The sequence below is a fragment of the Carcharhinus amblyrhynchos genome, chromosome 17, assembly GCF_965287045.1.
Source record: "Carcharhinus amblyrhynchos chromosome 17, sCarAmb.v2.hapA, whole genome shotgun sequence".
Classification (NCBI taxonomy): Eukaryota; Metazoa; Chordata; class Chondrichthyes; order Carcharhiniformes; family Carcharhinidae; genus Carcharhinus; species Carcharhinus amblyrhynchos.
The window spans coordinates 14,954,887-14,970,652 of record NC_137340.1 but is presented as its reverse complement, the minus strand read 5'-3'; the positions used below and the strand labels follow the sequence as shown (position 1 = coordinate 14,970,652).

Sequence of the window (15,766 nt, the reverse complement as noted above, 5' to 3'; positions counted from 1 at the left end):
TAATTTACTAAAAAATTGCATCATCCTTACAGATATCTATTGAAACAATCTTCAAGTAGTGGTAAAAAGATGAAATACGAATTGTATTGACACAAATACCAATCATATTAATGAATACTTCCAAGTGGTTTCAGTTAGTCAAGCGAAAAATGTAAAAGTCTACTCTGCTTTTCCAAATATACAATGAAAACAATTACACAGTGCATATTGTAATTCATTTGCAATCAATTTTAATAATGAATTACAATTTACCCGAATTCTAAAATGTGTTTTAATAAATGTTAACAGAATACCTACTGTGATTAGGTCTAAAGGTGTCTGACCTTCCTGATTTTTCATAGTGGGGTCAGCTCCATGTGCTAATAATAAGGCACATAGTTGTGTCCGTCCTTTCTGCGCTGCTTCATGAAGAGGCGTAAAAGCCCATTTGTCTGTTGCATTCACACAAGCATTGTACTTTATTAACATTGCTGCCACATCCACATGCTGGAATCAAGAAAATTACATTTTAATTACAGTTTGTTCAAAATTAAACAAATAGAATGCGTGGGGGCGATTCTCCCATTCTGTTATGCTGCTTTTGTAGTGCAACAGGCCAGGAAACTTGAGTGGAGACCATTTTGCGGGCTTTTCACTGGGTGCTACAGCCTCTGCGATTCTCCAAGCACTGGATTTCCAGCACCACCAGTTCCTTGCCAGAAATCGGCACAGGATGGATTAATTTAGTTAAATTAGAACTTGAAACTATTTAAATGCCATTAGTGGGCCCAGGACCGAAATCTCTAGGCCTACTAGCCTTTTATCTCCCCGTCCACCCCAACTTGGGCTGAATGACAGTGGGAGGGAGGGAGGCCAGTGATCAGGTGGGGGCAGGCTGGTCATGTTTGGGATGCCAGCAATAGAAGATCGCATGGGCAGTGACTTGACAGTCACAGAACTGGCCAGTGATTGAGCTGGTCAGCAAATCGGGAGGCTGGCAGACAGGGGCCAGTGTACATGCATCAATCTTGGCGCTGACAGATTGGCACATGCTCAGCGTTATGCTGCCAGCCTCTCCAGTCATTTTTTAAACAGGAATTCGACATTTAGAATTTTGTTTCGGGAGAATCGCCCCCATTGATTGAGTGGGTGTTCGCACAGTCTAAAGCGATGTGAAAATTCAGTGTGCAAAGCAAAGTATTAAACTATAACAAATTTGGCCTAATTGGTTTCTAACCAAACATTTTTCCTTCCTCTATAAAGGTTTGGTATTGAGATGAAAGGGATTTAATGATCATGTTTCTTTCAATAAAAAATATATTTTTAAAAAGCCATAGCTGCATTTGCATTAAAGAAAAATACGATCATGCACTGTTAGATAACATACTGCGATTAGAATTCCATTGTTTTGGGAATAGAAATGCCCTATGACTCACTAATAGCATAGCCGTCACTACCTTCAAACTCAGACCAACACATAACTTAAATAATAATTTCACCCAGGATAGCTCATGGTATCAGTCTCCAAAAACATATACACTTGATCATCAAACTTGTCCTTATTTAAAATCCGAGCTATAAAGTAGGTTCATTTTACTTTCAACTAATGAATATTATGAATACATTCACCTAAGAATATTAAGTCAACAAACCCAAAATAGCATGAATTTCCTCCAGGTGCTTCAGTTTCCTCTCAGTCCAAAGATGTGCGGGTTAGGCCATGCTAAATTGCTCCTTAAAATTAAAGCGTCCCAGGATGCTTGGGTTAGAGAGATTAGCAGGGTAAATATGTGGAGTTACATATGTGGCCTGGGCAGGATTGTTGTTGGTACAAACTGAATGGGTCGAATGGCCTCCTAATGCACTGTAAGGATTCTATTTGAGGGTGCTGGAATAAGACATGGGAGATTCTAGGTGGCAAAAATTATGACTACTATCACACATCTAGCTTAAATCACTTTTAAAAAGTGCACAGACAGTTACCAAGCTGGGAAATGAACTTGGGTCCGTGGCGCTGTAAGGCAGCAGTGCCAACCACTGTGCTGCCCCATATCATAATTTCAAAATCACATGTCAGCATCTTACTGATAGTTTTTCACCTGATGCTTAATTGTCAACCTCGATTAAAATCAGTGCCAGACTTGAAATGTTTGTACAGCATGCCTTCTTGCCTGGGAATCACTGCACAATGCTGTATGAATCTCTTATCCACTGCATGGAATATATGTGCATACATCACAACACAATCATAGGAACACAGTTCTTCAAACTTGTTCCATCATTCAATTAGACCAGTTTAACTGTATTTTAACTCCATCTATCTACCATGGTTGTGCAACCTTTAGTATCCTTAGAAAAAATATAGCAAACTTTAGAAATTTTCAATTGTCCTAAATTGTTCTTTAGGAAGCATTTCCATGACAGGTTGTTAGAAGAAGTACTTTCTGACATTACTTTTGAATTTTAAGGTCATGGAGTTGTTCTGTCTAAGCTGTTAAAATCCATTAATCATCTGAAACACCAATTAGATCTTCCACATTCAAGCAATCCAAAGGCAGGAAAGGTGAGTGGCATAATTATTTTAGGTGGCAACTTCCATATTCTTGACATCAGCACCTTCCTGCACATCATTCCTCAAACGCATCTTTCATCTATCTCCCTTCAGAGGCATTTTCACAACCCCTCCTGATCAGCTCATAGTGTCTCATCCATATTCCACTGACATCTTATAAACATTGCTCTGTCACCTTTCACGATTGGGAGTCATTCTCTCCTCTCCACATCACTGCTTTCTCAAAATCCTAACTTTGTTTCCATTCCTTGCAAAAGCAAGGTCATAACTCAGGAAGAGGCAGAGAACAGAGTGGTTTTCAACTGCTAGCCACTGGCAATGCATGCCTGCCAGGTACACAGTGAAGGTCATGCTCTAGGAAGATGCAAATATCTGCGATGGCGTAAAAGCTTGCATGTCATGAGAAACTGTTGCTCAGTCATGTTGAGAAAGCTGATCCTGTATAGACTATGTTGGGAGTAGAGTCTCCTTTTGAGCTGGATCCACGCCCGTCTTCCCTTTATCCTGTACTGCTGCTCTTTGTATTTCTTATCAGAGATTCAAGGTGAAGTTGCATAAACTGTTTCCACACTGCAGTGAAGAATGACAGCAGGGAGGATTAGATGAAGGTGAGGAAAGCCAATGGTGGATGCAACAATTTCCAAAAAGCTGCAGGTTATTTGTGAATCAATGAAATTTTGCTCTCTGTACAAGTACTGAGAGTATAAATAGGCAGCCCAACAAGCAGCTTTCCAGTTTCATTATTTAAAGGCTTTCCTGTTACTTTCCATACAAGGGTAGATAGGATATTTACTGAAACACTCCCTTGAAAAAGAGAAACGAGGCAAAATTGAATTTGTTGGATCATACTTGGCAACACCTCCAATACTGTACAGGATGGTATTGCTAACTGATATTTTGTTCTTTTTTCATAAGCTCAAAATATAGGAGCAGAATTAGGCCATTCAGCTCATTGAATCTGCTCCGCCATTCGATCATGGCTGATATGCTCCTCATCCCCATTTTCTTGCCTTCCCCCATAACCTTTTAACACATTACCAATTAAAAATCTGTCCAACTCCTTACATTTACTCACTGTCCCAGCATCCACCACACTGTGGAGTAGTGAATTCCACAGATTCACAACCCTTAGGAAGGGGTCGTTTCTCCTCAACTCTATTTTGAATTTGCTTTGCCTAATCATAAGACCACAACCTTTCGTACAAGAATGCCCAACCAGCAGAAGCATCGGCTCCATGTCTACTTTATCCATATCTTTTATCATCTTGAATACCTCAATTTGATCTCCCCTCTTTCTTCTAAATTCCAGACAGCATAGGTCTAAAGTGTTCAATCTTTCCTCGTATGATAAACACAAAATCTTCAGTGTTATTTTTTTCCATACAAAAACAAAGATGATGCCAGAAATGTGTGGGTATACACATCAGTGAAGGATGGACAGGTCAGAACTTTCCTCTCTCCAATAGAAGAGTTTAAAATTATGAAAGTAAGATACAGAAAGAATGTTTCCTCTTGTGTGAAGATTAAAACTAGAGACCATCAATATAAGATTGTCACCAAAAAAATCCAACAGGGAATAAGGAGGAAACATCTTTACCCAAAATGTGGCGAGAACATGGAATTCGCTAAAACAGGAAATGGTTGAAGCAAATAATGTAGATGCACTTGAGGGGAAGCTAGACAGGCAAATGAAGGTGGTAATAAAGGTTACGACATATTTAGAGGAGGAAAGCAGGGAGAAAGAGGCTCAGTAGAGCATAAACACCATAATGGCTGGTTGGGCTGAATGGATTATGTAGAATACACAGCACTATAACAGGTCAATGATAAAGAAAGCACTTGAATTGCCATCATGCACACCAGAGAACATTGTAGAAATGTAATGGAACTTGCATGGATTAAAAATCCTGAACAGCACAATGTCTTTTACAGGGGAGATCTGGCACCTATGAACAGGGCAAGGAAAAATGCATTTCCTTAACTAAGGCTGAAGATTTGTTACGGTAAGTGAGAACACCAAGAATTGCAAATAGAATAGTTAATTCATGCCAGATCATGTCTAGGAAATGAAATAAAGAACAGGAAACAAAGGTGGGAGTAAGTGAGAGAGATGGAAGAGATGAAGTATTTAGCTTTTACAAAGTCTTCAATAATTAAAATCTAAATGAATGATACTGCACACTTGTTAAAACTAATTTTCAGTGCCAGGCTGTTTAGAAGCAATCAAGACTTATCACAATCTTTAAAAATAGACACAACTTACAACTGAATGGATAAGCCCTAAGCTTTTGTCATCTTTAGCGTGTATTTATCAGACAGTTAGCTCATTTTCACATCTTTCCTCATATTTGAATGCTAAGGTGCTCAGCAAGATACTGCAATAAGCATAGCTTCTGGAACAGCAAGGCAACTAGGACAACAACCTTGTGCTTTTATCTGCCCATGGGCAGTCACCAGAAGTTGCCATTTACTCAAATGATAGCATCACAATTTACAGAAAATTCCACACCTATGTCATTCTCCTGCACAGAAATCAACTGCCACTGGTAACAAATATCTGTATCCTATCAGGATAATTTTTTTTAAATACAGTACAGTGATGTCTTAAATGCACAAAATACTTGAACAATCTCAATTACCTAGACAGCATGCCTCAGAGCTGTCAAGAATATTACAGTTATAGCACTAGAATTAGCTTCAGAAATTTCTAAATTTCCAAGTGATAAAACATATATACCAGCAGCTTAAGTTACAATCGCATTGTACGTACTCCTATTTTGAAGTTATAAAGATCTATTATAAAAACAGAAAAAAAAAGTTCACGTTGCAGAATAGGTATCTAAAGGACTAGAATCTCAACAGTTGAATTCTTCAGTTACCAGAAAGCATTAGCCTATATTCTAAAATGTTCAAGTTGCTTATTGTACTTTGAGTTCAGCTTCTTTGTAGCTGCTTGTCACAAATAGGAGCAGGCTAAACCATAGAAGCCGCACAAGCTCACACTGACATTTTAGTAAGAGCATGGCTGATTTTCTATCCCAGCTCCACTTTCCCATTTTACCTCAATATCCCTGATTTTCCTTAGAGGTCCAAAAATCTATTAGCGAGTTGAGTATGCTCAATTACTGTACATCTATGAGGCTAGAGAATTCTAAAACATCATGGCCCATAGTGAAGAGTTCTAAAAGGCTAACCTTTTATCCTAAAACAATGCCCAAGAGCAAGAGCCTCTGACTAAGAGTCTTTCAGCATCTACTATTCTTTCAGAATCTTACACACTTCAGGGAGACTACCTTGCATTCTTCTAAACTTGACAATATAGGCTATTCTAATTAACCCCTCCTCATAATACAATATGCTCATCCCAGGAATCAATGTACCTATGTTGTCTCCCCTCGAGGCCAAGTATATCTTTCAATAAGGATACCAAAACTTTGTGCATTACTCCAGCTCTATACAACTACAGTAAGAATTCAGGCTTAACTAAGTGCTCCTCCCCCCAATATGTTATCAGGCAAACATAAATCCAATGTAGCCCGTGTACAAAAAAGTTTCCTTGCATGTTAAATGTGTCAATCAAAACGGGGCAGTTTCAACAAATATAAACATGGAACAATTTTAATACATCACAACCTTACAAGATGATTTGCAACAGAAACTGTTGCATAACTAATATGGCACAACTTGACTGCTTAGCTGTAAGGAGACTTGATCCAAATAGCATAACCAAAATCAAAGAGAAAACTGTATACATTTAAGCATGCAGATTTATTAAATAAATTCATACTGAAGCAGATACTCTGCTTCTCCATTAGCAGGAACAGTAATTTAATCAACCTGAATATCATTTATTACCAAGAAAGCTAGTGAAGTTAGTTACATTTCACCTTACCCCATATGAAGCAGCATTATGTAAAGGAATCAGTCCACCTTTGTCCTGAGCGTTCACATCAGCACCATGTTGTAGCAGATACTCTGCAACTTCTAGATTGTTGTATCCAGCTGTTAGACATACCATAGTAAATCACAACCAAAACTTTATTCATGACAATGTACCATACGAGGAATAAAATGTCAACATTTGGCAATCCATCAGTTAAACAGATAAGATTTAATTTGCAAAATGTTCATATTTGTTGCACTTTCAAGCAAAATAATGCAGTTTTCAGGTTTATTGCAGCAATTTTAACTTGACAAATACACAACTACTATTTCTAGCTACATAAATTTAAATGATCTATTTAAAGTTTTGATATTCATGCCTTGTGGTGCTACAAACAGGAGCATCAGATTTGCATCATATGGAAATGAGAACGACAATTTATATCAACTTTTCTGTTAAGCAAACTGCATTTTAGAATCGCAATAGTAGGTAGAAGCCAAATTAGGAAATATCACTAAAGAATCAAGAACTTTTAGCATTTGCAACTAAAAATTCAAACCTACTCCAGGCTAACTCATTAAAACTAGAGTGTGGCAACTAGGAGATTTTCATAGTAGCTTCATTGCAGCATTAATATAAGTCTACTTGTGACACTAACAAACAAACTTTAAAACGTACAATCATTGGAATTGTAGCTGCCAGTAACTTCTAACTCCCAGTCTGATGGACCAAATGTTGCAGATGACAAGGCATCTACTTTGTATAATAAATTGCTTTGAAAATTACATTTATAATAGGCAAGTCTAAACACAATTTTTTCTTTCCCTTGAATTTTATATCACAGTCATCTAAATATTTGGACAATATATTGAAGTGAGGTGCTACACTTGCTAACATGACCTCACAGTTCACAATTATTAATTTCAAGAATGAATTGCAGGTAAAGTTCCAGCTGCCAATACACAAGAGAAAATTGCCTCCAGCACTAACACTGTTCCCAATGGCATTTAATTAAGTATCTGTTAAAGAAAGGTGGATTCCTTGGAATGATTAAAAAGCAATAATCTGAATTTGGAAGGTTCAGGTAGGGAGGTGAATATTATTTAACTCTTATCTGAGCATCAAGTTCAGATCACATTTCTGAAATAACAAGTACAATTTATATTTCTAATATTGCGAAATTTATCCACCTAAACTTTGCTCTGTTTGGACCCCTACTGATTACATAAATTGTCATTGCGTTCTCCATCACTGAAGCATGATGATATTCACATCAATTAAAAAGACATCCAGGGAGGAAATTTTATTAAGGAGTAATTGGAAAGGTTTGAGTTAAGAACATAAGAACATAAGAAATAGGAGCAGGAGTAGGCCATCTAGCCCTTCGAGCCTACCCCGCCATTCAATAAGATCATGGCTGATCTGTTGTGGCTCAGTTCCACTTTCCCGCCCTCTCCCCATAACCCTTAATCCCCTCTCTTATCAAAAACCCATCAGCCCGCTTCTTAAAAATATTTAGCGAGGCAGCCTCCACCACTTCAACGGGCAGAGAATTCCAGAGATTCACCACCCTTTGAGTGAAGAAGTTCCTCCTCAACTCCGTTCTAAACCGCCTCCCCTTTATCTTGAGGCTGTGCCCCCTAGTCCTACTGTCTTTTTTGAGCGCGAAGAGTCTCTCCACCTCTATCCTATCCATCCCATTCATCATCTTATACGTCTCAATGAGATCTCCCCTCATTCTTCTAAACTCTAGCGAGTACAAGCCTAGTTTATTCAGCCTCTCCTCATAGCTCAACCCCCTCAACTCCGGTATCAGCCTAGTAAACCTCCTCTGCACTCCCTCCAGGGCCAAAATATCCTTGCACAGGTGCGGCGCCCAAAACTGCACACAGTACTCCAGCTGCAGCCTCACCAATGCCCTATACAGCTGCAGCAAGACCTCCCTACTTTTATATTCAATCCCCCTCGCTATGAAGGCCAGCATCCCATTCGCCTTCCTGACCACCTGCTGCACCTGCAAGCTGGGTTTTTGCGACTCATGCACAAGGACCCCGAGGTCCCTCTGCACCGTCGCCTGCTGCAGTTTTTCGCCACGTAAGTAATAGTCCTTCCTACCATTCTTCCTACCAAAGTGGACCACCTCACACTTGCCAACATTAAATTCCATTTGCCATTTCCTGGCCCATTCGCCCAGCCTATCTAGATCCTTCTGCAGACTCTCCACACCCTCCGCACAATTTGCCTTTCCCCCAATCTTGGTGTCATCAGCAAATTTCGACACCCTGCACTCGGTTCCCTCCTCCAGATCATCTACATAAATGGTAATGATGTTAATCTCCAAGGTTCAGTGGTAGGATCACTGCTTTCTTTGAAAAATATAAATAGCTTAATATGTCAATGATATGAAACTTGGAGGAGTGGTTAACAGGGAGGATGATACTAATCAACTGCAATAGCCCACAGACTCGCAGAATAGGCAGACAAGTGGTAGACAAAATTTGACAGAAGAATGTGAGATGTATTTTGGAGGAAGGAAGCAGAATACAGGCTGAATGACAGTTCCAGAATGTGCAGGATCAAAAGTGGCCAGAGTGGGAGGGGGTGCATCTGCATAGATCTTTGATGTTAATAGGAAATATTGAAGATTGGTTAGTAAAGTATATGGAATCTTAGGCTTCATTAACAGAGGCATTGAGTAAAAAGCAGGGAAATTATGCTTAAAGGTTTAAAGCCCTGATTAGATCACATCTGGAGTACTGCATCCAGCTCTGTTCACTACACCTTAGCAAGGAGGTTCTTGAAAGACAACAGAGGAGATTTGCCACAATGATTTCAAGGATGGGGCATTTCACCTATAAGGTTAAGTTGGAAAAACTGGTGTTGGTATCCTTGCAGCGAAGGAGATTGAGGGGGCATTTGATAGAGGCATCCAAGATAATGACAGGTTTAAATAAGGTAGTCAAGAAAAAGCTATTCTCATTAGCTGATAGTACAAGAATAAGCTAATGGTACAAGAATGAGATGACAGACTTTTGATTTAGGGCAGAGATGCAGCGGTTTTGAGGAAGGAAGGACCTTCAAACATAACACAGCTAGTGGTAATAACCTGGAATTTGCTGTCCACGAAGGGGCGGATCAATGATTTTAGAGGGAAATTGGATGGACACTAAGTGCAATGTTTTGGAGTAGGAGAATGGGACTGAGTGGATTACTCCAGAGAGCCAGCATTGTCCTGGTGGGCCAACTAACTTCTTTCAGCACCATAATTGATTCTATGCCAAAAATCTAAGAGAAAATTCTGTGGTAGGTGTGTTAATGTTTAAAGTTAACTACTTAATGGATAACAATTGTACTGAACATGAACAGATCTTTGAAATTTTGGTAAACATAAGTTACCAGAGTGAAAAGCCGGCTTCCAAAATGCATGGATTCCTATTTTCCATTTACATTACATACATTTTGTAAGAATTTACAGCACAGAAAAAGGCCATTTGGCCCAGTCTCTGCTCATATTTATGCACCATGAGTCTCCTCCCATACTATTTATTTCAGCTCACCCTGTCAACATATTGCTTTATTCCTTTCTCCCTTACATATGGATCTAGTTTCCCCTTAAACGAATCTATGAGCTATGCAGCTTAAGCCATTCCCAAGGTAGCAAGTTCATGGAGAAAAGATTTCTCCCAAATTCTTTATTGGATTTATTACACTCATACGTATTGCCCATCATTTTGGACTCCTCCACAAGTGGAAGCCAACACTCTATCTATTCTATCTAACCCCTTCATAAATTTAAAGACTTCTATCAAGTCCTAAGTGCTCCAGTCGTTTAGTCTTAAGTTGGCAAACTTAACATAATGCTCCATTTCAAAGTAATCCAGCATTGTTCATGGAATATTCATGGGCACATCAAATCTATTAACTATTTTTACATATAACTTATTTCAAATTGATTAAAGATTCATTATTAGCTGAAGACACAATGTCCTGGTGTTTGTGGTCAGTGGTGAAGGAAGGATGCACATAACACTAACCTCAAAGAAAGCTTGACAAGAGATCGACTAACCTCTGCTTCTCTCGTTATAGTGGATTGTAATTGGGATTCTTAACATGTAGCTGGTCAAGCAGCCAATCAAAAAATTCTCTCAACCAGCCAATCAGCAAATGTAAAGCACTGAAACTAAATTACTCTTAAAACTGTACATAGAAAAAAAGATTTGGATATACATTGGGTGAAGATAAAATATGAAACAGAGAAAAACATTTAAGTCTAGTAATAATCATAATGGAGACACTTAACAATACTCCACAAATTTAAAATAATTTTAAGATCCAATCTGTTAACTGGCAATCACTGTTAAATTGCCAGTAAACATCCAGTCGCATCTGATCGAGCAAAATGCAACCTTCTAAATGGAGTTTCTAAAAGCAACATGAGAACCAAAGGGAAGTTCATCACATTAACTAATTTCACTGGTTGCTGGCTCTTATGGGGGTTGAGGGAGGAAGGAACATCACAGCACGGTTTGCGGCAAGGGCAGTGAGTAACAGATCGCAATTTCCACGGTAATCTGCCCATGCACTAAATCCTTAAGTTGCAGTCAGTTTCAGAGAAACAATGACTGCAAACACTGACACAGTTTGCTGTGAGAGCTCTTCCCGCCTTCAGAAAATTCAGGCCATCAACTTGCAAAAATAGCTCCTGCCACGCTCATTTTCAAAAATTAACTGATCTTGTAATGGTTGATAACTTCCTTTACATGGAGTGCTTTATCAGTTCTAAAGCAGATTATGCAGCACCTCAAGGTGCATGAAAAGTCTGAAGAAATGTAGATATGGGAAAATGGTTAAAGCAATCCTGAAGAAAATCTGATGAAATATAATTACACTTCAAATTTATTGAAAGTGATAGGTAGCCTTTAGGTGCTGTGGTTAATAATTATACTTTGGAAACATCTGGAAACTTATTGTATCAGAATGATTGCAGTTCTTAAGGAGGGCATTGGCCTGTAGTATTCACACTGGCTCCTTGTCCTCAGACCTGTAAACTCTCTTCCTTCAGGTATTTATCCAATTCCCTTTTGGAAGTGACAATTGAATCTGCCTTTATTATACTCACAGGCAACGCATTACAGTTCCTAACACTCATTGCACAAAACAGTTTTTCTTCAGGTCGTTGTTAGTTCTTTTGCTAATCACCTAAGTGTCTTCTGTTTCTCAACACTTCTGCCAACTTCTCCCCATTATGTCTATACCTTCATTTTGAAAACCTCTATCCAATCTCCTTTCAACTTTCTCTTCTTTCACAAGACCAATTCCAATTTTTCCACATGATTGAAGTCCCTCAACCCTGCAACCAATCACGTAAACCTTCTTTGTGCCTTTTGAAGACTGTCACATTTTTTCTAAAATGCAGTGTCCAGAATTGGACACAATATTTCAACAGGAGTAGGGGTGGGGTGAACCTTTGTATTCATCAGAACTTCCATGTTTTTGTACACTGTACCTACATTTATAAAGCCCAGGATCAATTACGCTTTAATAAGTACTTCCTCAAACTGCCCTGTAACCTTCCATGATTTGTACATTTAACCTACGGTATCTACGTTCCTGCACCTCCCTTTTGGCTTGCATTCTTTATTATTGTATATTGCTTCACAGTTCTTCCTATCAAAATGAATCATTTTAGTAGTCCTCATACTGAATCCTGATGAACTCCAATGTATGCTTTCATTCAGTCTGGAAAATCAAACATTTGCCACTACTGTTTCTGCCACTCAGTTAACTTCATATCCATGCTGCAATTGCTCCTTTCATTCCATGACATTAACTCTGATGGCAAATTTCTTTTGGAAGTCCTTAAACACATCAACCACATTACCCTCAACCGTCTCTGTTACCTCATCAAAAGACTCAAACAAATTAATGACAATTTGCCTTTCTGTGCTCACTTTCCTTTATTAATCCACATCTGTTAATTCTGTCCTTGGTTATCATTTCTGAAAGCTTTCCAACATTAAGATCAAACAGTTTCTGCAGACTGCAGTTTCTGGGTTTATTCTTGTACCTTTTCTAAAAGCGTTCTCTAGTCCACTATACCTTGTATCCAAGAAAGATTGGAAGCTGACAAAGGGTCACCCAGACTTGAAACGTTGGCTCTATTCTCTCCCCACAGACGCTGTCAGGCCTGCTGAGATTGTCCAGCATTTTCTGTTTTTGAACCACGTTTACACTTGTGTATGTACAAGTAAACCAAACCTTGACCTCACTGCATTTGGTCTTCGTCTGATTCTGCCTATTACCTTATTATTTCCTATTTGAGTACTATCTGCCTCTCTCAATCGTTGTTCACATTTTTTCTCCTATCAAAAGCTACACCTTGGTTCCTATGCCTCTGCCCAATTAGTTTAACCCTTTCCCAACAGGATGAGCAAACTGTCCTGCAAAGACATTGGTCCCAATTCAGTTGGGCTGCAATTTGTTCAGCTGGTTTACATTCCACCTCCCCTAGAATCAGTCCCAAATGCCCCAGGAATCTAATGCTCTCATTCCTACACCATCTCTTCAGCCATACATTGATCTGCTTTACCATTTGATTTTTATACTCACTGGATATTACTATCTTTGGATTCCTGCTTGCAAGTCACTTTTCCAGATCCATAAAATCTGTCTGCAGGATCCTTCTTTCCATCTGTATCATTTGAAGTGATATTAACAATTCTGACCTACCGATGGGAAACTTGTAAAACTTAAAATTTTCTCCCAAGCCTGCAATTTGCAGCATTTCTGCAACACTTCATATATGCACAGAAAACAGAATTGATGAAAACACACCTGCTAAATGCAAAGCTGTTGAATGTCTGCCCTGTGTGTCTCTACAGTTAACATTGTCTGTAGTACACAATTTTTTCACCCTGGTCACACATCCCTTCTTTGAAGCATCAAGTAAAGCAGCATCTCCACTCAGCAGGTCCTGGATGTCGGTATCTCCATCCTTTATCAGATCAAGAGCAGTATTTCCATCCCGGTTCTTCTTGGTTGGATCGGCACCATGCTAGTAATTTAATCAAAATTAGCACTGAACATATGGGATAACATTGTTCAAAAACCATACAAAACAATACATTGACTCAAAAAAAGTCAACAACACAACTGTTTCCATTCTGTGTTCTCTTAATATCACCATCACCCCCCCCCCCCACAAACTTCTGACACTGCTTGAAAGCCTTTTCACACTTGGACAAACTGTATGCATGTGCGAAGGTTGTGACATCATCAAAGCAGCAAACTATAAAACCAGCACGCATATACACTACTTTATAACTACAAACCTAATATAACTGCTAATAGAAACAGATGGTGTAATCCAATTGTAAAATGCCAAAGTTACACAGTTCCAACAAAAAATATCATGCCACCTAAATCCGAGTGTTATTACTGCCGAAGGGCTGGATTTTCATCCTTGAGGCAGGCAACAGTAGGGAAAATTCTCAGCTCAGTTCGGTCATCTCAGCTGACTTGAGAAAACGTTTGGAGGCAGTTATAGAGACGAGTGTTGAGGTTGGCTGCTTAACAGACCCGGCTTGGTGCTGTGGACTACGGCCCAGTTTAAATAAAAACAGAAACGTCCTTCAGCACTTTTGCTTTCTCCGTGCCCCATCTATGTCACCTCATGCTCCCCAAACTCCGATGGTCTCTCTTGCCCACCATACCAAGGTATGCTCCCACTCATTTTGTTAAGGAACGCATGAAAAGATATAGCGCTTCCATGCTCATTCATCCACCTTACAACGCACTGAAGCGATTAACTCTGCAGTGACAGTAGGATGAATAAAAAAAGCTAAGTCAATCAGTCATTGGTGACTCACAATTTAAAAAACTTCACTTTCATACAGCCCAACAAAAGTGTCAAACATCTGCACTTTCTAAAGTATTAACATCAGAAAATGCAAGTGGTGCTTAAACTTGTGTAAATAAACAGTATAATTGACAGCACAGATCCGAAAGCCAGAGCTGTTAATGAAGCTATGTTTTCTCAGGGGCTTGGGTTTTCAGTACGCTAATCGATATCTGGGCTCTCAGCCAGAGATTTGGCTACTAGAACAAGGGAGGAAGTCAGACTAATTGTCTTTGATATCAAGATAGTATTTGACCGAGTATGGCATCAAGGAACCCTAGCAAAACTGGAATCAATGGCAATCGGGGGAAAATTGCCACTAGTTGGACCCATATCTACAAGAAACAAAAACGTTGTGAATGTTGGAGGTCAATCATCTCAGTCCCAGGACATTACTGCAAGAATTTCTCACAGTAGTGTCCAAGGGTGAATCATCTTTAGCTACTTCAATAATCTTCTCTCCATGACAAGGTCAGTATTGCACATTATTCAGTGCTATTGGCAACTCTTCAGATACTGAAACAGTCCATGGTCATATACAGCAAGATCTGGACCATATTCAGGCTTGGGCTGAGAAATAGCAAGTAACATCGGTACCATACAAGTGCCAGGCAAAGACCATCTCCAACAAGAAAGAATCCAAACACCTCCTCTTGACATTCAATGGTTTTATCATTGCTGAATTCCCCACTATCAATATGCTGAGGGAGTACCAATGACTAGAAACAGAACTGAAAGAATTTAAAAACTTGCCTCATTGCAAGGGAAAATGATGCATTAGTACTTTGCTAGTGTACCCGCTTGCAAAAGTGTGTCAAAATAACACTATCTGCAGGAAGTACTGGCATACCTTCCTGCAGTGTTGTGGCATCAATGCAGCTTTCTCCCCCACACCTCACCATGGTGTTGAATGCTTATTGGAGTGTACTCCCTCAGTACTGCGCATGAACGTCAGCCTCAACTCTTGTTCTCATCTCTAGGGTGGGATTCAAATACAGAACCTTCTAATTCAGAAGGTAGTGCTACTAACTCAACCTCAGCTGACAAACAAAAGATTGTAAGGATTGCTACTAAAAGAGCTCACTCTATACTGGCGAGCAAATCTTCCTCCACCAACATTAACTTATTTGGTTAACAGAACCTTACACTTTACAAGCTGATTCTGCATTTGTCTTTGCAGCAATGACTGCATCTCAAAAATTAATTGATGGTTATGTTTGTGGGTCATCTAAAAAATGTTTAGTTTCATGCAATTTTCACAGCCTGCACACCATTTCTCCTCCTCTTGCCCAGAAACTTTCTATAGGCCTTTGCACTGGAACTTTTGGCTACCAGAAAACCGGGAAATCATTGTGCATCTCCTCAGCTAGAGGGCATAATCATTACTGAGACACACAAAATGAGTGAGGAAGTGTTATAATAGTTAATTCAATGC

General features: G+C 39.2%; 1 protein-coding gene across 4 annotated transcripts in view; it reads right to left on the bottom strand.

The window, feature by feature from the left end:
- LOC145354345 (poly [ADP-ribose] polymerase tankyrase-2) overlaps positions 1-15,766 on the bottom strand; it is a 69,357-nt gene that overhangs the window by 15,095 nt on the left and 38,496 nt on the right. For all 4 annotated transcript variants that reach the window (XM_080205525.1, XM_080205523.1, XM_080205522.1 and 1 more), the window contains 3 exons: positions 13,269-13,488; positions 6,444-6,553; positions 298-486 (listed from right to left, as the gene is read on the bottom strand). In XM_080205525.1, the coding sequence (XP_080061651.1) occupies positions 298-486; positions 6,444-6,553; positions 13,269-13,488 (519 nt within the window). The remainder of the gene's footprint in view (positions 1-297; positions 487-6,443; positions 6,554-13,268; positions 13,489-15,766) is intronic.